The following is a 26,458-nucleotide window of genomic DNA, read 5'->3' as shown; positions in this document are numbered from 1 at the left end:
TCACAGTATGCAATCACTTAAAATTTATTGCTTAGAGGAACCTGGGAATTCACCTTCTAAATATCTGGTAAGGTTATATCTAACTGCTGAATTTCCCCATAACGCCTACATATGAACCGATTTCTCTCTCGGCACTGTTTAACAGGCCTTTGCTCTGAGTCTTTGTGCTACCTTTGAATTGTTCAGTACAGTGAATGTAAACCTTCTAGACACTGTACGAGGCCTACAAGCAGAAGAGTTCCACTGCGGCGCCCCTGACATTATACCCTTGCAATACTTGACCCAGTCTCCCGTAAGTGTCACCTCAACGCATCAGTGGCTCAGCCAGTAAAAAGGTTCCAAACAGACAGTCCAGAAATTCTTTGGTTATGATCTGAACACTCACCACAGTATAATAGTTCTTGGTAAGCGGAGTAGTCTCAAATCCTTTGACAGCCTTGGGGGAGAGAGGTCTCTCTGTGAAAAAGACGTTTAAATTATGTTAATAACATACAAGGCTAAGAGGAACATTTTATAACATAGGTCAACTAACCTACTATAAATATTGTCAAATGGAAGGATCAGTGGAAATGTACATTCCTCAACAAGTGAAACTATAATTTTACTAAGCTCTAGATGGTCCAAGTGAGATCTTGTCCAGACCCCCTCAATCTCTGAGGAGTCGAGTCCAGGAACCTAACTGAGGGTTGTGGAAAGAGAGGTGGGTGGGCGGATGGGGTAACTGGGGGATGGGCATTAAGGAGGGCACGTGGTGTGGTGAGCACTGGGTGTGATATGCAACTGATGAATCACTGAACTCTACATCTGAAACTAATGATGTACTATATGTTGGCTAATTGAACTTAAATTTTTTTTAAAAAAAGGCTAGCTAATGAACGTCAGGGGCCAGGGCAAGAACTTCTCCCCGTTCGGGCATGTTTATTCACCGCAGTCTGTTTCTCCACTCAACTTCTTCAAAACAGGTAAGCAAAGCCAACGCTAACCAAATATATGTATTTGTAACTTGTAAGTTACTATACGAGTATAATATAACATAGAGAATAGCAACTATCCTTTCCTGGGGCTCTCTACTGTGCCAAAAATAAAATAATCAGAATCTCTAACACCCTGAAAACTAGCAGGAAATTCTTGTTTCCTTTATGTATCATTTTAATATCATGACATTCAGCGATAAAATGATTTCTTTTACAAAGTTACCCTTACCTATCAAACTCATGACTAAGAGACATCTGAACACATTCTTTCTTTAAAAAAACCACTTCAGATAAATACAAGACGGTGATCTTTCCTACCCTCGTTTTCTCCTTTGCTTCATTTTGTTTTATATTCCATTTTTATCTTGATATATTGTATGCTGCTTTAAACTCTTTCTGGGGTATGGTGAAGTATATATAAATAACCAAATGATATGATATCATCACGCTTGATTTTTCTTTTTAAAAAATATTTTCTAGTTTTAAATCTATTACATTCCCACCTTAAAAAATGCAAATCTTAGAAAAGAAAAGAAAAACTAATGATTAGCTCATCACTCAGAGCTAACCATCATCAGAGTAACATTATGAAGTGTGTGTTCCCATCCTTTTCATGTATGTATTTGTGAACAGACACAAACACACACACACACACACACACACACACACACACACACACAGAGGGATCTTTCTTACTTTACTTACAGTTTTGTAATTCTCCTAACAACCTTTCTTTAAAAAATTTTTTTATGTAATCTCTATCCCCTATGCGGGGCTCAAAGTCAAGATCCCAAGTTCAAGAGTCGCACGTTCTACCAAATGAACCAGTCAGGTGTTCCTCTGTAATTCTCCTATCACAACATTATTTCATGAATATTTTCTCATCTAACCTTGACTTTTCATTATTATTATATTAAAAATATCCTTTACAGGGGCGCCTGGGTGGCTCAGTCGTTGAGCGTCTGCCTTTGGCTCAGGGCGTGATCCCCGCGTTCTGGGATCCAGACCCGCATCAGGCTCCTCTACTGGGAGCCTGCTTCTTCCTCTCCCACTCCCCCTGCTTGTGTTCCCTCTCTCGCTGGCTGTCTCTACCTCTGTCAAATAAATAAATAAAATCTTTAAAAAAAAATATCCTTTACGGGATGTAATGAGCACTGGGTATTATATAAGATGACCTCTACTTATGAAACCAATAATTTATTATGTTAAGTAACTGAATTTAAATTAAAAATAAAAGTATCCTTTATATTTATTTGGCACTTAATAGCTTTTAAGACGTTTTATTTGATCCTCACAACAGCCCCGTGAGGCAGAGATGATCTCATTTTGCAGAAGAGATCACTAAGGTCAGGGAGATGAAGTCAGTTGCCTAAGGGCACCTAGGTATCTAGTAAACGGCAGAGGCAAGATTGAAGCCCAGATGTGCCTTTAGAAGAGTCTGTGTTCCTAACCCATACGCTGTCCAGAGATAAGGCTACTGAAGGGCTTGGCTGATGGCATTGGCAGTGATTCCTACTGGAGTTCAGAGGGACCATCAGTTTGAGCTGGGATGGTCAGAGAAGACTTTGCCGGGAAGGGGGCACTTTTTTTTTGAAGTGAGAGAGAGCATGAGCAGGGGGAGCTGCAGAGGGAGAGGGAGAAGCAGACTCCCCGCTGAGCAGGGAGCCCAACATGGAGCTCCATCCCAGGACCCTGGGATCGTGACCTGAGCCGAAGGCAGATGCTTAACTGATTGAGACACCCAGGTGCCTCATGGGGGCACTTGATCTAGTCCTGGAGGGTGGTGAGAATTCAAACCGGGAGAGAAACAGTAGAGAGTTTTCCAGGCAGGGAAGATTCCAGAAGCACAGTTGTAGAAATGGCAGTGCCCAAGGAGCGAAAATAAGGCAAAAAGGCAGCAATCTGGGCCAATTCTGTCACTTCCAAGTGATGACAAGTGGGGCATAGCCAGTTTCTGGGAGCTTTATGCTATTTCAAAATCCTTGATCTACCTGGTGGCTTCACGAGGCCTTACTGGGCAAAGTAGAGCAATGCAGAGGCACCTTGCCTGTACTTGAGATTGTAGGGGGCTGAGCCACGACTTGAACCAGGTACTGTATCGCCAAGTGCACTGTGCTTTCCAGCCCGCCACGGTGGTGTACTCTTAGACATACTCAAAAGTGACTGCTACCGAATTGTTTTGAGTTTTTTTATCAGGCCAGTTTTCTACAGTGTAGCGATAATGGTTCTACTGAAAACTCACAGAAATTTTGTGCAATGATAATGTAAACCGGTCTTGATAAAAATGAAACTTTCTAGAGATACCAGCAAGATGTGGTCACCTTTCAAAAGCCAGGCTGAAAGGGAGGGTAAACAGGAACGGAGAGCCTGCCAAGAAACGGAAGAGGGCAGGAAGGGTCACGGGAATGGGCGATTGCAGCTCAAACAAAATGTTCACTATGTCAAGTAGAATGTAGAGACACGAATCGAAAGGAAAAAAGTGGCCAGTCCGGAGATTCCTGGGTGGCCAGACGTGCTGGTGCTTTGGTAAGATCAATAACATTGTCAAACCTCTAGTAAGACTGACAGAGAAAAAAAGAGAGAGAAGACACGAATTACCAATATCAGAAGTCAAACAGCGGATATCACTACAGCCCCTGGAGATATCAAACAGATGAGAGATACTCTGAGCAACTCTACACATGTACATTTGATAATTAGATGTGAAATGAACCAACTCTTCAGAAAACAAGAACTATCACAACTTACCCAATAGGAAATGGACCATTTGAATAGCCTTATCTTATAACTATTAGGGAAATTGAACTTCTAAATTTAAAACTCGTGAAAAAGAAATCTCCAGGCCTGTATGGATTCGCTGGAGAATGCTATCAAATGTTTCAGGAAGAGGCAATACCAATTCTTCATATCTCTTAGAGAAAATGAGAGGAGGGATAACCTTCCAACTCAGTTTACGAAGTCACTACTACATGGACCCCGAAGCCGGACAGAGAGTCTAAAAAAGAAAACTGCAGACCAGCAGCCCTCATGAATATAGATGCAAAAAACCTTAACAAAACATTAGCAAATAAAATTCAGCAATATTTTTAAAGCACTGTAGACCATGGAATTCATCCCAGGGATGCAAGGTTGGTTAAATATTCAAAAATCAATCAACGGGACCTACAATATTAATAGTCTAAAAAGAAACATCACATGGTACTATCAATCAATGTGGAAAAAGCACTTGACAAAACTCAACACTCATTCTAGGGGAAAAAACTCCCACCCCCCAAACCCCCCAAAACAAGAATGAAAGTAGAACTCCTTCAACTCAGTAAAGAGCATCTACCAAAAACCCGCAGAAATAGTGCGAGATGGAAGGCAGAGTGCACGCCCCCTAAGATCAGGAACAAGGCAAGGTGGTCTCTCTCACCACTCTTCCTCAATTCAAATCACTGACATCAATCAATTTGAATGAGGAATTCAAATGGGTTATCTGGCATAAGAGAACTCAGACAATAGCAGTATCACACACACAGCCCTAAGAAGCCCTCCTAATCCTGATGTAAAGATCCCTTTCCAAGTAACCTCTGGTTCCTTCCCCGCCCTTGTCGCTATATACGGTCCTACTGCCTGTGGTGGGGATTGGACAAAAAGACAGCTAGTGACAACTAGTCTCTCTGGATATGAAACATCCATGTGACATACCCAGGGGACTACAACAGGAAATCTAAATATAAAGCTCAATCCTAGTTTCGGTTTACAATCAGTAGGAAGAGCCATTTCTTAATCTGCCTTAATACAAATTTAATTAGAATGCTACCTAATCTCATTTGATAGCTCTATTTACCTGCTAATAAGAAGTTTTAGGAAAAGGATTTAATGACCCTTTCACTGAACCAGTGACAGAAGACAGAATTTGCTTAAAATATCTGTTCTGATCATACTTGCTTCAATACCTCCTTGGCATGGAAATTTGGCCAGGAAAACTGTAACACTAAATCCTGACAGAACCCTTAGCTTTTCCCTAAGTAACAGAGAGAAAAACGAAAAAGAGATATAATTTACCATGTTGCTGATGTACTGGCAGAAATTTCTTGAAGGTATAAATAACATGTTAATTTATAGATCACCACTGATTTTTAAGTAAAGGACCGAAAATTCTATCAATGGCTAATTTTCTTATTTATAACATATCTGACTCAAACAGAGGAGCAAAGGCCCTTAAGAGAGCCTCTGTAGCTTGCATCATGACTAATTCATTCATACATGTATTTTTCATGAAATAAAACCTTTGGAAAAATATTTTTGCTCAAATTCGGGCTTATTTTTCTCACGGAATAAGAAAACAAGAGGTACGCAAGTAGGACTGGGAACCATGGCTTCATAATGTCACCACTGTCCAGGTTCCATCATCCTTGGTGACAGGCTTTTATCCTCTTGGTTACAAAAACCTACTCTACCTTCAGCCTCAAGCTCATGTTGAAAGGAGTTTTGTACGTGTGTGCGCGTGCACATGCGTGTGTGTGTGTGCGTGCGTGTGTGTGTGTGTGTGTGTGTGAAATACTCAAATATTCTATTTCTGAACTTTCTACAGTGGTAGATCGGTGGTTCCACAAGTCCTTAGAAACCAGCCTCCTCCTGAACAGAGGGAAGAAGCTGCCCCCGGGGCTTTGGCCATAATTATCCTCTATACAAAAGCTACAGTGGAATCTAAAACTTAAAATGCCACTCCCCAAGGGCATTTACCAGACCACACAGCGCTCTTGTCGATGACAAGCTCAAGGGAAGAAAACTGCAGGGCGAGGGTTTGCCCGGGGCTGGGGTTGCTTGGTTTTGCTTTTAAGACAACATGAAGGAATGGGTGATGTCGGCCTGAATGAACGGTACCCAAGGCTACCATGAATGAGTTTGTCAGAATTATGGACTATTTGAGTGACCTCTGTGTTACATGTCTGACCCTGTCGTAAGCAGACAGAGATCACAGGAGTCCTTTAGTTCGATGCCTGATTCAGCTTCACAGATGACCTACGAGGTTGCATGGCCGTGAGTTTAAAACTCGAAAAAGGACAGTGTCGTTTCTATGAGAGATGCATTTCATCTATGAATCATTTTTTTAGAAAACTCCTTAAAGACAAATATCCTTTCCTCAGCTTACGCATCAGTATGAACTTCGTGGAAAGAAATTGCAAAATTGACAGGCACTTTCTAAACCAAACACAGAACAGCACAGCATTGAACCAAAAATGTCCCTTAACAGCATCCTTGATCTTCCCAACAAGACATCTTCATTCCTTCAAGCTGATCTCCTCCACCATTCCCCCCTGCTCTCTCTGCTCAGTGCTGCCACAGATGCTCTGTGGCTTTTGTCCTGTCCCCACCAATCACAGTGACTTGGATTGTCCTTCCCTCTCATCCGGGCCTATCCACAGCCTCCATGTCTTTGAGGCCTACCTCCTCCACAAAGCCTCTGCCAATCTCTCCACCCGCGGCTCACTCCCTGTGCGCTGATGTATCATCTTCTCTCACTTCATACGGTCAGTTGTTGGTTTCATCTCCAGCTGTTAGCTCTCCCCAACCCCGACTCCAAATCCATAAGGACAACTACCTGCTGGCAATCTTCCAAACTATGATTCTCCAGGGCCTCTAGTCTCCAGCTTAGGTGCCGACCAACCACCCAACACACACAGAAAGTTGACAAAGCTGAGTAAGCCCCCGTCACCCTGCATGTCTGGTGAGTCAGGCGTCCCTCTTCGGCTCACCGCTCTCCACAGCACCCCGCATTTAACTCCATCACTGAGCTTATCCTACTACATTCTAAGAGAACTCCCCGCCACCCCCAGCCCCCCGTGAGACTAGAAACACGAGGGCATAGCTCATGTCTCGGTTTCTCTGCCTCACCAGAGCCCAGGACAAAGCCTGACACTACAGGCCCTTAAAGACTTGGAATTATCCTTACCTCCTTCCTTTTGCTCATAACAAATCACCGGTGAATTTTCTTGATTGTTAATTTTAACAGTATCTACCGCATCCACCCACTTCTTGTTCCGCTCCACTATCACAGAAGTGGCCCATACCACTATCTGGACTGCCTAATCTCAGCTAGAGCCTCTACTGGCTTCCCCCACATCCTCGTTGCTTATCCCTACCCCTTCTCTGCCATCCAGCCCCCACACTACCGCTAGAAAGAGCTTTCGGAACCACACACGATTCCCCACTTTTTGTTAACATCCTTCTTCATGTGGCTCCAGCCAAGGCCCCACTCCTCTTGACTGGCCTTCCCCTCAACCCAAGTCACCCTACCACCCACTGCATGCTCTCCAACTTCCATTCTTGAACTTACTAACGCCCTCCAACCTTCCACCTACTGAAGCTTCTTTTCATCCTTCAAGACCCAATTTAAGTGCTTCCCCCCTGCCCTGAGGTTGTTGTTCACAGAATCATTTCTTTCCTGCTACAACAGCATCTTATCTGGACTTAGTGCGTTGTCTGTGCTACTTATCTTGTGCTCTCCTCTTACAGTTGGTTAGGTCCACACCTATCTTGACCACTAGACTATAAGGTCCTTGGAGGCAGGGTCCATGAGGACAGACTATTATAACGCCCCCCCCACTACTACCCGGTATCTAACTGATGCTCAGTGACCAAGCTGAACGGAAGCTGAACGGAATGTAATGGCTGCCCCACAGTACTCATTCATTTTACAGAGATGAACTGAGCCTCAACAAAACAGAACATCTCTGCCTTCGTGGCATGTGCATTCTAATGGTAAGATATAGACAGTGAGTGAAATAAATAAGCACATGTACACCATGTTAGATGGAGAGAAATGGTAAACAAAACAAAACAAAAAAAACAAAAACAGAGCAGGGAAGGGGGACGGGGACAATGAGGATAGGGTTCAGTTTTCTCAGGTGACCAGAGAAGGCCCTACTATGAGGCAGACAAGTAAGCAAAGACCTAAAGGAGGTGGGAGAACCAGTCATGCGGGTATCGGGGAGAGCGTCCCAGGCAGAGGGCCAGCAAGTGAGGCAGGTGCCCATGTGGCTGAAGTAGAGTGGGGGGAGAAAGGTCAGAGAGGAGGTCAGAGGGGCAACAGGAAGCCAGATAATGGAGGGCCTTGTAAACTAGGGAGATGACCTTGGCTTGTACTCTTTTTGAGATGGAGAGCCATTACCCCAGTTCCATTTTGAAAGCATCACTCTGGCTACTGAGTTTAAATTAGGTTTCATTTAACTAATAGGCTTCCTGGCCCCAGCTGTCCAGACCTATCCTTGACGGTTGGGTAAGATGCTTCTAAGGGTTACCTACGTGCTCAAATCAGAGCCAGAGCTCCTTAACTGAGTTCCAGACCAAAGAGAGTATAGGAGAAACTTGAAGGGAAGGGCCCAAAGCCCAGGACCAATGGCCCAGGGCAGTCCACAATACAGCAGCCAGACTGCACTATGAGGCATCTCAGTGAGGGACATGACAACAAGGGCATGTTGTCTGTCCACTTCCCGTGTCCTCTCAACAATGCTTGAGATTCCCAGGCAAGGCAGCAAGTGCTGTGCCTTTTGATTTTGCAGATGAAGACACTGAGTCAAGGAACAAAGCTAGAGTGAATCTGGAAAGTTAAAGACCCTAACCACCAGATCAAAGTAATTGAAAGATGTAGCAAGGGGTAAAAATCAGCTGTGGGAATCATCAAACCCAAGGGAATTCCAAGCAAGGCCTGTGAAAATATTTCAGGGCTCAACAGAAACGTCATGATTCCCAATAATGAAAAATGCTAAGGGGCGCCCAGCTGGTTCAGTTGGTGGAGTATGTGACTCTTGATCTCAGGGTTGTGAGTTCAAGCCCCACACTGGATGGAGAGTACTTAAAAATAAAATCTTTGAAAAATGCTAAAAAATCTGCACATACATATATAATTATAAATCCGTTAGTAAACATTTATTCCATCAAAGGAGATGCTCCCCCCGCTGCCCTTAAATGAACACACAACACAGAAGGTGTGGTTATCTGGGGGAGGGTCCAAAGGAGAGAGGAATTTATTTTATCTACATTATACATCTCTGTAATGTTTTAATTCATTTATAGTGAGCCTATAATTATATAGTTAATAGTATTAATTTTGAGGCATTAAGAAAACAATAAAGACATCTAAGAGAGAAAAGAAGCACTGAGGAGCTAACCACTCAAAGGAGCCCTTGGGTAAATATTTGGGGGAAATAAAGAGATATAATAATGTGAATAACTGAGCCCTATGTTATCTGGATTGTGACATATCTCTAAACATCAGGGGTCTTTAGTAGCATAGGCAGGGTCTACTTTCTTAAATAATAAAAGGCAAGGAAGTTAGCTAAGCAAGTTCTAGAAAGACTACTGAAGAATTATTAGATTTCATTCTCTGGGTATTTTTATGAAAGAGGATAAGCAGTTAGCAGTATGCAACGAGTTAAGGACAATCTTCTTCAGAATCAAAGCGGCCAGACAGCTTTGCAGTCCTATGATTGTTATTTCTCGAACATATCCCTGAGGCATTTAGACTTAGGTCTGCTGAAGGAGCTTAGGGCTAAAAAAAGGAAGTTAGCACATGGCCTCTCTTATTATTGTATTCTATCATGGTGAGTCTTGGAGCAGCAGGAAGGACTATGAACTGTATCCCACGGGCTAGAATTAGTAGACAGAAGGGGACATAGTTAAGGTGGAACAGTTGTCTGAGCTTTGCATTCTTTGGCTTTTTTAGGTTTTTGCTCCCTTGATGTAATCTAAATACAACCTTGTTTCAAAATATCTAATCACAGTCTTCCCTCCCCCCACCCCAGTTCTCTTCTCCCTTATTGTTGGCGTGCACATGCAAATACAAAAAGGTTCTGGGAACCAATAAAAACTACAAAATTCACAGTAGGAACACAAGAAAATACAAGAGTCACGTTCCGAAAGGCTGTTAAAAGATCCACTTACCACTGGATTTAATTTCTCGGACATAATTACTAGGGAACCAGCCTGTTCTGCCATTTAATGTGCCTTCCCACCAGCCTCCTTCTTCAACTCTGGTGACATAAATGATGTCCCCTTTACGAACCGACAGTTCATCTTCGTTAGTCTGCTTAAAGTTGAATCTTGCCTTTACGACCAACTGGTGGCTTCCATTTTCCGTCATCTCCTAGAGAAACAAAAGCAGCCATCTAAATGGGGCAAGGGCAGAAATTAAATGAATTGAGGGAAATAAAGTGGGGTGAGCAAGGATGAAACCCCAGGTCTACCTCAGTCCTGAGTTTTGAGCTGAGGAGTGGGACTGGGGGGTGGAGGGAGGTTGCTCAGAAGCGAATGCAACCTTTTGCATTTGTGAGAATGTGTGTTTTGAAGGGGGTCATAGCTTTCATTTCCCTCTCCCTCACCAATTACCTGAAGATACTTATTTAAATGAGCCGGGAAAGAGAGTAGAGTGATAAACGATTCCACCCTGCCTCTACCCAACACAGAGACACGGTCTTACATAATTACACGGCCAAGATTAGGTACTAATCTACCCATAAAATCTGCCTCCCACCTTCCAATTGCTAAGAATATCTTAAATCGGCTAAGATGTAGTCATGCAAACATCACATACCCCAGAGTTACCTGAGTCGGGAGTTGTTAACCTGTCACGGGCCCCTTGGAGAGGCTAGTGAGTCCAGTGGATGTTTACCCAAAGCACACCCCCCACCCCCGTCAGTTCACACGCAGGAGATTTTGCACACAATCTGAGAGGGGCCCAGGGCTTTGGACCCACAGTGTTCATCAGCTCCTCAAAGGGATCGTGATCTCAAAAGGTTAAGCGCTTTGGAAGTAGTTAAAGTGCCTTGGAAGTTAAGAGCTCCTGATGGTTTAGAGCAAGTGGGTGGCTTCTGACAAAGAATAAAGTCTCTAACGAGCAGAAGATAGGCAGTTCTTCCCAAATAAAAGCTCCCATTAAGACCAGATGCAAAGAGAACGGGGCTACAGCCAATGCGGGAGCTGCTCACAGGCTCCCTAGGAATGCAAAGAGAAAAAGAAAATGACAATAACGATGATGAGAGCAAGTAATAGATATTGATTGCCTCGGCTGTGCCAGGCACAATTTAGTTCTAATAAACCAGGGGTAAGGGAAAGAACAGCACACTGCCATCAGGAAGTAGTTAGTATGACTCCCATTTGCATAGCCTTCTCCGCGAACCGACTCACTCGGTTCCAGGACGGGAAAGAACTCCAGGGCTTCAACCCAGAGTCTCTGACCCTCTGACCCACAAGGCCTCTGACAGGTGCCGGCGGGCCAGCCTGAACCTGAGCTGGGTTTCAGAGTAGTTTCGGGGGCGACGCCCCCAACACACAGGCCGGCTATCTCACCGCAGATGCAGATGAAATCGGGATAGGGAATCTCATTTGACGGATTTTAGAACAGGCAAGGGGAATTGGGTTCTATACTTACCACTGCCTTTGACTGCCTTTGCAGGCCTGGAGCTGTGCTAACAACTGCTCCCTGCGGGTTTGTCTGAGAACTATTAGCAGCACTAAGAGAAGAGGAACGTCCACATGGTCTTTCTGATAGCTGATCTGTGGAAAGAGGAAAAGGCAAGATAAAGGGAACCACTCATGTCAGAAACACAGCTACAACATCACATCATCGTTCACGGGACATTATCAAAGGCACCGGGGGCCGTCCTCCTCGCTGTTACCAGTAGGAACATGCCCAAGTGTATTTCATTCCACCCCACCCCTCCTCCATTTTGGTGGCTAACTTCCTTCCATGTAATCTTACTGGCCATTGCTGTCCAGTAGAATGAAAAACAGCGACAAAGCCACATTTTCGCTTAACCCATTTCCCTACCACTCTCCCCTCTTGAACCAGTTGCAACAGTACGCCCTGTTTCCAAGACAGAACTATATTGGGTACCAAACAGCTGTTTGTGGCTCTTATTACTTTGAAATATTTCAAACTTCTCTCTTTGTGTTTTGGCCCTTAACTGGGTGGTTCTTGTCTTCCTCGTAGGCAGCAGTATGTGCCGCGTTTGTAATGTAAACTCTCCCCCAGAGCCTGGGGGGGGGGGGGTGGGGGGTGAGGGGGTGGGGGGGCAGAAGGAGAATCGGAGACAGAATGTGTGTCTGTAAGAGATGCGATCTTGATCCCAGGATTCTTCTTTTAAGAAATCAAACTCAAGAACCTTCTCTTCCTTGAAACCTTGTGAAATTCGATCAGACCAGCGCTGAGTTGGAGGTTTTCCGTATGCTGGCTTCTTGACAAATTCAAATGAGAGTTCTTTTCCTCTCCATTTATTTTTAAAAGACATAAACTGCAAAAGTCTAAAGCCCAAACATTCCCTAGGCGACAAGCTCAGTATCCAAGTAATTTCCTTGATGCTGTGGGTTTTAACTTTCACCTCCTTGTATTTTATAAATATCTGTGGCAAGGGAAGAGACTGTAAAACTTGCTAGCAGAGTTTGGCAAAGAAACGTATAATTTGTATGGCGTAATGTTAGAATTATACGATCCTCCCTGCCCAGCACTGGGTAGTTGTCATGTGTGTTAAATATAGTTACTTGAATTAGCTGTACTTTCTGCTATACGCCTTGCAATAACTCAAAAGCATTTTTTTTCCCAAATAGCAAAAGAACAACTCTAGAGAAGTATTTTTACATGTATTGCTATTATATACAGCTCTTTTGACTAAAACTATAATTACTTGATAGCTTCCTAGATGCTCCATTCTATTTGGCACTTGACTATATTGTCTGCTCTTGTTCTCTAATTGTTTCACGTGGGTAAGTTGAGTCTCCCTAAATAGACCGTCATTTTCTCAAGGGCGGGGACCATATCTTACACTTCCTTTGTAGCACCTGGCAGTGCTGGGCACACAGCCTATGGACGCTCCAACGGTCTGAACGCCAAGAGCCATGATCAGGCATAAGGGTCCTGGGGTCAGTCCGATGTGGGTTTGAATCCCAGCTCTGCCACTTTCTAACAGGGCAACTGTGGGCCTGACTTCCCTTATCTGTAATATGGACCTAATAATAATAATACCTACTCCCAGAGTTATTTCAAAGATGAGACCACTGATGATTCTTAGAATGGTTTCGACCCATGGTGAGGGCTCAACGCATTTTAACTCTGGTTATTTCCACCCAGCTGTAGGTAAGATGCTGTCTCACAGAAGGAGTGAAGTTATACTCCAAGGTATCAGCGTTTTCTTCACATTTATTAGGATTTATATTCAATACCTCCAATGTGGTGGCTATTAAATGTTTAAATAAAAAAATATATTCTTTTCACTCACTATGAACCTAAGGTTTCATTTCCAGTGCAAGGTTACTGACGGCTTCCTTTACATGGACAGATAACATACGAAAATCTATGAGAAAAACATGTCTGTAGTGAGGACAGGGAAGTAACAGCTACCTTCTGTAAAGTTTATGAAAAAGAGAACTGGTCTTTTCCTTTTCATTTTCTGTCTTGTTACACTCAGTGGCTCATTCCATAGCTTTGAACGAAATAGTTTCTTGGTTCTTATCATTACATGAAGGGCATTACAGTAACATCTGTGAGAGGCATGTTAAAATCCTAAACTATGAACAATTAAAGCATGTGACACCCACTGGGATTTATTTGCCAGGAGAGGAGAAATCTGCCCCAACTGAACAGTCGTGGCCACAGTTGGCTCCTAGGGGAATGAGAAGCCCGTGGATCCAAACATGTCACGAACTGCTCATAAATCACAAAGCCTGCTTACCTTCTGTTGCTTTGTTGACAGCTAAAAGAGTGCTCAGAACCTTGGAGAAGTTGACCCCTGAATAAAGGTCATCCGGATCAAATACCTATGAGAAAGGAAATTGAAACTGTCAGACACTGTAAGTATTCAACTCAGCAAACCAAACTATCAAACGGCCACTTCCTCCGGCTCTCAGGAGACAAAAATGTACAAGCTGAGACCCAAACCTCTGTGTACCTACGGGAGAAGTGAAAGCAGCAGCTGAGCCACCTAATGACATGTGGCAGGCCATCGGTGAGTCAGAGCGAAGCGGTGATGGGAAATGAGAGCCAAGCTGAGAAGCAGGGCCCACAGCAAATGCGCCTGGCTGACCTGAGCAGGTCAATACTCAGCCCAGTTCCAGGAAACCTGAACGCATGGGTTACAGTTCATGCCCGTCACCTACAGAACATCCTTACAGCCCACAAAGAAGGTGGTAGAGCCTTTCTGACATGTTTCCAAGAGTGCAGCTCAATCACTGGATTCAGTAGGGCCACTGTCCACACTGCCTTTTCCTCTGCTCCCCGTTCTCCCCACTGCCACCCACTGGGTCCCAATGGCCTGGGATCCCAAGTCCATGCCACCCAAACTTTTCCAGGCCTGCCTTTGGCTCCCAGCCTCGGTTCCTGGTTTCTGCTGCTTGACCTCGCCCCTCTCAGCTCGTCTTCATGGATTTGAACCTGTGCTGGCTCTTTCTGGCCTCAGGTGACTTTTCCAGATGGGACCTCTGGCCTTCCTAACACTACTCAACTGTCAGCAACAAAACATGAAATAAATACAACATTTCACTTTGCCTTCATTCTGATATGCCAGTGTCCCTAGTGAAGACACCAGTCAGCTGTTGTTTTAAATACAACTTAATTGTTGATTTAGAAATGTATTCGATGTATTAAAATGTATGGACAATTCTTCTAGTCTCATATGTGAGTATTTGAAACTAGAAGTATTTTCAAACATAGGTACAATCTATGAATTTGCCAGCCAACGATGTAGATAGACTTATCTATGGGAAACCAGATGCCATGTTCTGGATGGAAATGTACCTTCTAAAAACATTTCATTCCACGAGGTCTAGAAGTCTGAATCTTCTTTTCCCAGATGCAGTGATAGGAATAAAATGTACCTGTCCATGTGGGACATGATTGGTAATGGGCCTCACCATTAGCTAGAGCCAGCCGTGTCATTCCTAATCTGTGTGTTTTCTGGGAGCCATGTCAAGGCAAAATTTTCTCTCCTTTGTGTATATATTCTTCAAGACCTAAATTAAACTCTGCCTCTAGAATGAAAATATCTAGTAGCCATTTTTTTTCCAAATTGGGAGGGGGCATCAATATCGATAATATACGCAAATGTGAGCCTATAGAAGTCTGCCTATTCTGGGAGTCACGACTGTACTATTTGTTTAACCAATGAATGTTCTGCATTCAAACAATATGACTCAAAAGCCCAGTCACATCTACAAATGACATGCTAGAGGCAGCTGGGTGGCTCAGTTGGTGAAGCTGCCGCCTCTTGATTTTGGCTCAGGTCATGATCTCAGGGTCCTGGGATGGAGCCCTGCCGCAGGCTCTACGCTTAGTGCGGAGTCTGCTTCAGGATTCTTTGTCTCTCTCTGCCCCTCCCCCCAACTCACACTCGCGCACATGTGCTCTCTCTCTAAAATGAATAAATCTTTTAAAAAATAAAAATAAAAATAACACATTAATCTACTTTTAGTAAAGGGGTAATCCCAATACTACTGAAGAGTCAAATGATAACTACAGTCCAAATATGTTTCTCGATGTTGCAATATAAAATTCAAGGTTGTCCAGGAATAAATAGATAGGCATTCTGTTTTAGTTTCCCAAAGTCTGGGTGAACAAGATACAACAGACCCTGGAGAGAGAACCCAGTATCCCTGAGCATTCCAGATTCACTGACCCTCCCTTAGAGCACATCCATGGGAAAGTGTTAACGACACGTATGCCAAAATGGCAACGAAGCAAAAAATTCTTTTGTTTTTAGCCCATAATTCCTAACGGGAGTGTGAGTATGTGTGTGCACGTGGATGCGTTTGTTGGGTAGGTGTGGTGGAGATGGGGAGAGTCTGAAATAAGAAGCAGAAGTAAATATTAGCAGAATAAGGTAGGAGAGCAAAAACTGTGATAACCTCCCCTTTCTTTTTCTGTTGCTCCTTATCCAGGTTAACTGACAGCCCATATGTGGAAATACTGGCATTATTCACTCAGAAGGGCACTTGGCTGAAATCAGGACAAATAACCTGATCAGAAAATGAAACGTGCATCATCAGCGAGAGTCCATGCATCTGCCTGATACACTAGAGTTTACCCACGGACACTGTTTTTCTCACTGCAAGCCTGTTCTGTAGCACTAGGAGCTACACAGGAAGGAGCTGGGAGAGGCCTCTAGGGAGGAGTAGAGAAAGCAAAGCCTAAGAGTTACGATTTCAAAGTGGCAGAAAGATTAAATATAACCAGGAACACCGTCCATGGCACCACACCCTTCCAAATCTCAAACTGCACGCTAGTAAACATTCCACCCCGGACTCTCCGTGCACGGAGCCTGCTCCCCTGCTAAAATGGAAACATTTGGAGGGAGCACAACACTTTCAGCTGTTAACAGTCTTTTAGACCTTCATGGAAATGAGAGGCAGGAGACCAAGTTTAGAGAGGATGGCATGGAAAACCTAAAGTCACTGGTGCTCAACTGGGAAAAAGCGGAATTGTCCAACGTGGAGGGGACATGGGGAGAATGAGGAGAAGTAGGTTGCAGTACAGACCATTTGCCTTGGACTAATCCCAACCATTTATACGTACAAAATGGAGAAGCAATTCCCCTTTTCTATCTGCAAAGCACTGGGGCTTGTAAAAGGAAATGCAAATTTGCATATTTACGCCGCCTGTGCTTTTCCAACACGAAGCCGAAGCCGTGATGACACTCAGCTTCTGCTACTCTCTGCAAGCCTCACTAGCCTGTTTAGTATGGCATGAAGCTGAGTCCCAGATGAGCTGAACTTTCTCTCTACCATTTGGGTCCAGAAATTAGCTGGTTAGATTCCAGTTGGCTCTGTCAAGGTTGGATGAACAGCAGGATTCCCTCCCTCCATTGACCACGACTGTGACGCAGACAAGAAAGAAAGGATTGCTTCTCAGACTACTGCTAGATGCTCTCAAGGTCCTGCCCCTGCAATCGGATGATGTGAGGTTCAAGGATGACAACAACAACAAACATTTATTCTTCTCTGGGTAAGCGACAGGAGAGACAGAGATGAAATCATGAAAGATTTTTTTTTCTTTAAGTACTGTTGACCCTTGAACACCACGGATTTGAATGTGGATTTTTTTCAATACAGTAGAGTACCATACATGTATTTTTCTCTTTCTTATGAGTTCTTAATAACATTTTCTTTTGGGGCGCCTGGATGGCACAGCGGTTGAGCGTCTGCCTTCAGCTCAGGGCGTGATCCCGGCGTTATGGGATCGAGCCCCACATCAGGCTCCTCTGCTATGAGCCTGCTTTTTCCTCTCCCACTCCCCCTGCTTGTGTCCCCTCTCTCACTGGCTGTCTCTATCTCTGTCAAATAAATAAATAAAATCTTTAAAAAAAAATAACATTTTCTTTTCTCTAGCTTACTTTATTGTAAGAATGCAGTATATAATACATATAACATGTGAAAAACGTGTTAATTTACCGTTGATGTTATCAGTGAGACTTCCGGTCAATTTACATAAGGTTACTTAGGTCCAACTTTACATCAGCCACTGAACTCAGACAAGACATTTAATTATTTTTTAAGATTTTATTTGGGGCACCCGGGTGGCTCAGTCAGTAAAGCATCTACCTTCAGCTCAGGTCATGATCTCGGGGTCCTGGGATCAAGCCCGGCATTGGGCTCCCTGTTCAGAGGGGAGTCAGAGTCAGCTTCTCCCTCTGCACCTCCCCCTGCTCATGCTCTCTCTCTCTCTCCCCCCACCAAATCAATAAATAAAATCTTTAAAAAACAAAATTTTAAAGAAGATTTTATTTATATTTGAGAGAGAGAGTGTGTGTGCATGTGGGGGGGTGGGAAGGGGCAGAGGAAGAGGGAGAGAGAATCTCCAGCAGACTCCTTGCTGAGTGTGGAGCCCAATGGGGGGCTCGATCTCACAACACTGAGATCACGACCCAAGCCAAAACTGAGTCAGATGCTTAACTGACTCCACTACCCAGGCCTCCCACAAGACATTTAATTTTTAAATGTTGCCTCACATTTTAACATTTTGGATATCCACAAAGACAGCAAAATTTCTTTTCCATCCACTAAACACCAGGTGTTAATTCTGAACTGTTGGGGATCTGGCAGTATAAACCACACAGTTTATATTTTCATGTCTTTACAAATAGACCCTTTTGGAGTAGTTTTCAGTTTCAATATGTTGGCTATTTTATGACATTTTCCCTAAACTGACAAACACAGGAAGCACATGAGAAGAAAATCTCCAACCCCCGCCCCACTCCATTCCCTCACTAGTCTGACAGGGAAAGGGTACTGATTTACTGAGCCCTTGCTATGCGCTGACACCATGGTTGCAGGTATATTATATATATCTCCATTCATTGCACGTGATTCTCCCAGCAAGCCTGTAATGTAGGTATGATTATTTCCCCCATTTTATAGATGAGCAAACTGCACTCAGAGTGCTTAATTCACAAGGCAAGAAGACACAAGAAAGTGCTCTGAGGGGCAGTTTAGCCCTGTCTGCATACTTTCCACTGTCACGAGGCATTCAAAAGAAGAAAAAGAAATCTGCAGCAAGTTGGTTACAACCTCTAAGATGACTAATTCAACTAATCGTGGCAAAGAGAAAATCTCCCATATGACAAGCCTGTCTCCATAGGGGCCGTGCCTCATTCCGGCGCTGGCCTTCTCATTTCAAGCCCCGACCCGACCCAGTAGGCACCTGCCGTCCATGTTTTTGAGGTGTCAGCTAGGTGGGGGTCCAGCCCGTGGTTACCATTCCCCAGCACCTTGCTCTAACCACCTGAGATAACCAGTGACAGCCCTGGCCACATCCTTGTTCGGAGAAGAAGCCACACCATATACTCGTTCGGAACAGGGGAACGTCTCTAATGTCCTGGGGCTCTGGTACCATTCAATCGACTTCCAGTTAGGGTTAATTTAGGGTTTGGGGTGATCACAATAGGCTCCATCACTCAACTGTTAAAACCTCATCAGCTGTAAAGCAAGAGATTCAGTGGAACCACATGGACATAGCTTCTGTTTCGGGCCCTTTAAAAAAAAAAAAGATTCCAAATATTTTAAGAACATTCCATGTCTCCCTTGTTCCTACTGAATAAAATCTCAAATTAACTTAGCCCATCTTGAATCACATTCTCCAATTCTCACAGCTGAGCACGCTGCCTCCGTTAACCCCTGAACTTTGGAGGAAATGTCATTACATACTGCACCAGAGTGAGCAAATCGGAGCTGCTTAGTCATATTTCACTGGGTGCCACTGCTCCTGGCTCTGTGAGCACAACAGAGATGGTTCCAATAGCTCCCACTGAAAGCAGTCACAGCGTCAGCAACAAACAATGCTCTTAGCTCAGAAGCGGCACTCAATGAGCCACCGGCACTCCCCTTCCTAGAATACGGTGGGTGGCATTTGTACTGTGCCTGGTTTTAAATAATAACTTCCTATTTGATAGGGAGCAAACTTAACAGAGCAAATCCTGCTCTGTGCTCCTCTCTTGTTTCCTTCCTTTCTCTCCATTTCAGCCATTCAGGGAATAAGATCGGACCTGGGTGTAGGCTGCAATAACGTCAGTGTCTGAAAAGAGCTCTGGCGTGAGGGTCAGAAGACCTCGATCCCAATCCCAGATTTGTCACTGCTGAGCAGTTGTGAGCCCCTTAGGAAGGTCACACCACTTTTTTGTGGCTCTGTTTCCCATCTGGAAAGTGAGAGATGTCTTTGACCAGACCAGCACAGTGAGGCTCACCAGGGCCCATCGTCTGAATAGGGGCTCTCAGAGGCAGCACCTTGGCTGTGTCCCCAAGGTCCAGGATCTGGTTTTCAATTCTCACGGCTCTTGAGAGTGGACTCACCCTAACCAAGTTCACAAAAGGCCAATGCATCAACCAAATGGCCAATTTGCTAATTTCTGCTCAAAGAAATAGACCATTAAGAAGATTGGATAGTCCCATTTTATGGCCAGCATATCACTCTCTCCCAAGAGAGAAATCTGCCTGGTAAGCCAAATCAGAATTAGAAATTTGTTGGATAGTACACAATCAAAGCAAAGGGAGTCTGGGGTATCACAAGCTAATATAATTACTACCTGTTTATAAGTAGACGTCTTCAAAATGTCATTTTAAAAATGACCTACTGGGGTACCTGGGTGGCTCAGTCAGTTAAGTGTCCAACTTTTGATTTCAGCTCAGGTCATGATCTCTGGGTTGTGAGATCGAGCCCCTTGTTGGGCTCTGCGCTGGGTGTGGAGCCTGCTTAAGATTCTCTCTCTCCTCGGCCCCTCCCCCTTCTTCCCTCTCTAAAAAAATTAAAAATAAACGAACAATGACCTATTTAAAAATTCTGGCTCTATCTTGCTGCCACTGCCTGGAGGCACTTGGCCTGTGATTATGGACAGCTTTAACCAATCTATGCTCTTTTGCCTCTGGATTTATATAGTGTCATTTTACATGAGTAATGTGGGCTTCTAGATTGCCTGGACCTTACAGAATCTACAGCCAGGAAGCTCAGCTCCATAGAGCTCCTATGATCAGAGCGAAGATCTGAGTGTAACCCCTCATGGCTCACACCTCATTGCAACATGACCAAATCCTCTTCCTGACGGCCCCTACAGAATCACCAACCCCTTATGGCCTCCATTCTTCCTTGTTAGCACTCCTTTAGGGGAAACAACACTTGCTTCACAACAGGGAGTTCTCTTCAATTGAGCATTTTTTTTAAAGATTTTATTTATTTATTTGAGAGAGAGCACGTGTGCACGAGAGAGCACAAGCAGTGGGGAGAGGGAGAGGGAGAAGAAGACTCCCCGCCAAGCAGGGAGCCAGGACCCTGGGATCACCACCTGAGCGGAAGGCAGATGCTTAACTGACTGAGCCACCCAGGCGCCCCTCTTCAGTTGAGTATTAAGTGTTCGGGGAAGAGCGAATGAACAAGGAATGATAGAGGTATCTTGGCCAGGACAGTGGCAGGATTAAAAAGAGAAAGAGACAGAATAATGGATTTTGGATCATTTCACCAAGAAGAGAGTAGGCATGAGGGAAGAAAAAGATGAAATCCCTGTTGTTAATAGGGCTTGCCAAGCCCACGACAGGAAGCAGGGCGCCTAGGACCAGCTGCTGCTCAGCCAGACGCTATTGCGGCCTCCCCCCCCCCACCTCCTCCTACACTCCAATCACTAGAACCTTCTCGGGAGCCGTATTGGCTGCCGGTTTTGAGGGGTGGGGTGGATGGGTAATTCCTCAGCTGCCAGAGCATCTGGGTGCCAGACCTGGGGGCGTGCTCCCCAAGCTCCTCACCCCCACCCCTTCAGGAAAGGAGTCTTACTTCCTAGCGTTTCAAATTGGAATGCGGAACCCATTTTCCCAGAGACATAGGGTCACATACACCACTGAGTGTGTGAATTCTATAGTTCAGCCACACTTATGGAACAGGCTGTCGTGGGCCAGCTGGAAAACTTAATCAGCACGTAGAACCTGGTTTCTAGGGGGAAAACGTTTTCTGTGTTCCTAACAATAACTTACTAATCAACTTTTGGAGAAGACTCCATTTTACACTGAAGAATGTCTGGTCGTGTGGTCCCAAATTAATGTTCACATCTGTTATACTTTGTCCTTGTCCTTTCAAATAAAGGATGAACAATCACTCTAGACACTCCAAGTACTATTTATTTTAGATCTGCCCATGATTAGAGAATCAAGTGATACAGAGGAAGACGACGCGAATCGCCTCAGAAACTGTAACAGGTGACAAGTCCTGCCTGTTTAAGGAAGAGACTCCCCCGGGAAGAGAGGGCTCCTGCAGCCCTGGCTTTCCCAAGATCCTGCCTGGGTTGGAGCCCGGGAGCCCAGCAGAATCAACAGCTTTACTACAGAGTCCATGCCCCGGAGAGATGGGTGTTAAATGAACCCCACGCAAAGATGAGGGAGGGAGGAGGGCCATGAAAAGAGGAACCACTGCAGGTTGCTTTCCACGGCAGCATCTCTGGCTGGTTAATCCGCTGCCTTCCATAAAGCTCAGGCTTCTTTCTTCGGAACTACGCCAGCCTCCCCATCCGTATCGATGCTGCCCACTCAAGCCCTCAACCAGCTCCTACTGTCATGTTCTCTATTTATTCCATGGCTGTTACGATTCGCTCTGGACTTCCAGTTAGAAGGGGGTCTCCTGGAAGCCCAAATTGCCCCCCACGGACCCCCCAGAGCAGGCACTTAATAAATATTTGATGAATCGAGGAAAGTTTAGAAGCTCTTGCCAACAGATGATTAATCACAATTGAAGAAAAAGCACTGCCAAAATTACAGTAAAGTCCAAAAGAATAGGATTAAGGAAGAAACCGTCAATTTCCACGTGACTTTCCAGTAACTGCCTATTAGCTAGAATAATACGTCCGTACTCGTCAGCAAAATGAAGCCACGCAACAGGGAGATGACCAAAGGTGCTTCAAACTCCAAGGTTGTGGATTGCACTGAGTTTGCGTCCAGTTCAGGCCAAGTCTGCAATTGCTGGCCTGTCCCGGGTAGTCCAGGAGCCTTTCATTCTCCTCACAAAGCGCCACGACCTACACATTACAGAGAAAGGAAGCAGGAAAGAAGTGTGGGATTTGACTGCTTTGCTGGAGTTGGCTATCTTTTTTGGACTGTTTCACGGTAAATTGCTTAAAGGACAAACACTATAAGGCAAACTCACCCTTACTCCAAAACAGGCTCTGAGCCACAGCAGGAGCACAGTAGGATGTGGCAAAATATGCCAAAGGAACTCACAAGAAGCAAGAAGGGGTGACAGGCAAATTGAAAGCCTGCAATCCACATGCCCCACGTCCCTCTTACACCAGCTGATCTGGGTAGGAAGGATGTTGTGCCAAAGTTACAACTCTTTTCTTTATTTAGAGATCACCCTCAACAGCACATTTGGCAAAGACTTTTGGCACTCCTTGCTTATGCCTGTGTGTCACCTTTTCAAAAGTATGTCATTTGCAGAGATGTCCATCAATACCTAACAGAGAGCAATCAATTAATTAATGTTCTTCCATCTGATCTCAAACAAGATTTACACCTAGGATACAATCCAAATATGGTGAGATGGGTATCTGGGAGCTCACCTATCAGACACATCAAGGAATGGTGCTTTCCATGAACATTTATGTCTCTCAGCCTAATGGAACCCAGCCTTTAAGTGCCTACAAAATCGTATTTCCATCTTCAGGCTGGCATTCAGATTTCTGCTCAAGCCCCTCATGCCTCACCATTGTCAACTTGTATGCCCCAGAATCCTTCACTTTCTTCACTGTGCCTCTCTCCAATATGCACACTTCTCCTTATGAAAAAGTCCCCTCAAACCATTTGAATCCCAGCTGTTTTTTAGGGCCCAGACGACATCACTCCCCAGACCACGGGGGTCTTCCCCAGACACTACACCTCAGTACACAATGGGCTTCTTCTTCTGAATTCCGTTACGCTCTCGACTCTGGACCCACTAACTTGGATACGTCGCTATACACTGCCATCCACACTGTTCAACTCCACGATTTCCCGTCCACCTGCTGCCTCTTCCCACAATGCCACAGGCACAGCACCCACCATACAGACAGCGAACAAGTACTTGCTGACTATGATGCTTTCCTTTTCACCTAAAAGTTAAACAGGTATTTCTTCCTCCAGAAACACCTGTCCTTCTGGCATGCCCTTCCTGGAAGGAAAGACAGAGGAAAGGTCATTTTTTTTCTGGTAAAACTTGATCAATCAGGGCTCATCTATTTTTCCATTGCTTGGTAAAATAGAGTCTTCTTTGGAAGGCTGTGATTGAGAGTCATGAATAATGCTGATGGAGCATTTATCTCACCTAAAGGAAGCGAAGGTACTGCCTGGAATCACTTGGGAGAATCACAGTTACAGCGTCCTAATGTGCAAGTGTCACACCTTGAAAACCCAATGAAATCGAGAGAGTTTGGGTCACATAAGAAATAAGAACTGTGGGGCGCCTGGGTGGCTCAGTCGGTGAAGCATCTGACTTCCGCTCAGGTCATGATCCCGGGGTCCTGGGATCGAGCCCCATGTTGGGCTCCCTGCTCAGTCGGGAGTCTGTATCTCCCTCTGCCTGCCTTCTTCTATCTCTCTCTGACAAACAAAGAAAATCTTTTAAAAAAGAAAAAGAAATAAGAAGTGATCTGAGGACTGGAAAAGCAGAGAAGGTCTTCCATATGATATTATGGGACCTAATTCTCATACCATTAATTTTCTTCTTCTTTTTTTTTAAATGAAACAGGTACTCCAGCTTGGCACAAAGAAACAGAGTAAATACTGTATTAGGAGAGACTCAGCTTTCTTTTTATCCTTATTTTCATTGACTAAAGAGTCATTTCTATGAATGAAAGTCAACTCTTGATAATCTACATATATACAAGCTATCTAAAACACATTTTTAAAAATTCATCTGGGGGCATCTGGGTGGCTCAGGCTGTTAAGCATCTGACTCTTGGTTTCAGCTCAGGTCATGATTTTGCAGTCGTGGGATCGAGGCCCACGTCACGCTCTGCACTGAGCGTGGAGCCTGCTTGAGAGTCTCTCTCTTCCCTCCAGCCTCCAATCGCGCTCTCTCACAAAAAAAAAAAAAAGAGAGAGAGAGAGAGAGAGAGAGAGAGAGAAATCATCCAGTCATTTCCCATTTAACAAATATTTACTGAAGACCTAGTATATGCCAGGCACTAAGAGGTAAATTTGTTGTAAGATGAGAAATAAAAAGGATAGTATGTAAAATCTGACACATAAAGGAGTCACCCACAGGCTCACCAAAACCATTGTTTTCCACGCTGTTGTCTTTCCTGGAAGGTAATTTTGCCATCCCAAATCAAGATTTTCCCCAATCCGTATCCGTAACATATTCCTAAACACCAGCATGTCTTCAAAGAATGCAAAGTGGTCATTCTACAGCACAAATGCTTATTTGCACTATCACAACATATACGCCCCCAAAGAACTGGTTACATTTCTTTTGTTGTTAAAATATTGCATTCTCTTAGTTTGAGTACATTTCTCACAAATTATTGGTAAATAGCCGCAGTTTGCTGGAGACCTAGCCATGAAGAACAGACAAATTATAAGATGGAATATTCCTTAGCGTTCAGGCCTGCTTCACAGGCTGGGCTCTTCATAAAAGATGTGAAGAGCTTGACACCTTAAAGATGCCTCTTAAAATAATGTCCACGCTTCCAACGGTAGAAAAACCTGCCCGCTATTGTCTAGAGCGAGACAAGCCCTTAATAACGGTGTCACTCACTGCTTTGCAAACTGCTCCCTTCCATCTCACCTTAATCTAATCCTTTCTTTTCCCTATTGCCCATTTCAATCCCTCAGCTGATGGGTCTGATCTCTGTAATAATACTCCAGTCCCCAAGAAAGTATAAAGCTGGGATTTTACTCTATTTGTTTAAGCAGAACTTAATTAGGAAGGTAAATCTTCTGCCAGAAGTCAAGTAGAAATGATGGGTGGCACTATGTTCTTTTGAATGAGCCACATCTCTGAACCCATACACCCCTCTGTGTGGTAGGGTCCAAGTCGGCCAGGGTACGACAAAGCCTGGAGCTGATCAGACAGATGTCTGGTGTCCTAAGTCTGTCTTCCAGATGACAGCAGAGGATGTGGCAGTGTCGCTACTGAAATGGAGATGTGGAGCAGCTTCTGAACTGGCTGGACATATGTCCCCTCTAAAAAGATGGTAAGCAAAGACCCTAAAAAACTGACAAGTGCCCTCACCCTTCTTCATTTGCAGTTCAAAGGCTAGACCTTGCACTTTCTTTTGGTACTAACCCTAAAGTCATCACCAATGGTTCGGCATACCTTCTCCTGTGCCAGCAACGATGGATCCTTGGGGGCTGCCTCGACTACAACATATGACCAGATTAGAATGGGGCTGGAGTAGGGGATAGCTGGCCCAGATTGTCTGGTTCTAGTAAAGAGCTATATTGTGCTCTGGTGCCCCCCAAAACAGCCTGGATTAGAATCAACATTAAAACCAAATACGAGTGAGTGAGATTTAAAACAAGGTAACTTGCATATCTCCCATCAGGAAGACTCAACTGATCAGACTGCCTAACAAAATGCATTCCTTTCAGTGTTATCAATATACATTCAACCCAATCCAGAGAGGACGTGTGTCCTTTTTAAGAATTACATACCATAGTTTGTTTGGGGTTTTTTGTATAAAGGCAATTGATTTTGATTTTCCCCCTCCACCATGCCCAATTTGACAGATTTATTACTTATTTCCTGGGAGCAAGGGGAGACGTTTTTTGTCGGTCGTCACCAAAAATAGAAAACCATTTGTTGAATTGTTTAATTTAACTAAAACAACAAGCATCTTGCTCTGGGATGTATTTTTAAATTTCAAACCACTGTAATTATAAAATGAATGTGTTTATTTTAAAAGACACAAAAATTAAAAAAAAACAAAACAAATAAAAGACACAAAAATTAAACTACTTCATCCAGGTAGTAAACATGAGAAACTGAAAATATTCTTTTATCGCCTTCT

At 44.2% G+C, this 26,458-nt stretch overlaps 1 protein-coding gene across 7 annotated transcripts in view; it reads right to left on the bottom strand.

The window, feature by feature from the left end:
* The window catches only part of ARHGEF6 (Rac/Cdc42 guanine nucleotide exchange factor 6), a 112,979-nt gene that overhangs the window by 53,828 nt on the left and 32,693 nt on the right, over positions 1-26,458 (bottom strand). For all 7 annotated transcript variants that reach the window (XM_087859899.1, XM_087859900.1, XM_087859898.1 and 4 more), the window contains 4 exons: positions 13,688-13,772; positions 11,392-11,516; positions 9,906-10,107; positions 386-456 (listed from right to left, as the gene is read on the bottom strand). In XM_087859899.1, coding sequence (XP_087716025.1) covers positions 386-456; positions 9,906-10,107; positions 11,392-11,516; positions 13,688-13,772 — 483 coding nt within the window. The remainder of the gene's footprint in view (positions 1-385; positions 457-9,905; positions 10,108-11,391; positions 11,517-13,687; positions 13,773-26,458) is intronic.

Source organism: Ursus americanus, chromosome X (genome assembly GCF_024610735.1).
Source record: "Ursus americanus isolate L20-20 chromosome X, mUrsAme1.1.p, whole genome shotgun sequence".
Lineage (NCBI taxonomy): Eukaryota > Metazoa > Chordata > Mammalia > Carnivora > Ursidae > Ursus > Ursus americanus.
Note: the sequence above shows the minus strand (reverse complement) of the source record. Positions and strands in the feature narration are given on the sequence as shown.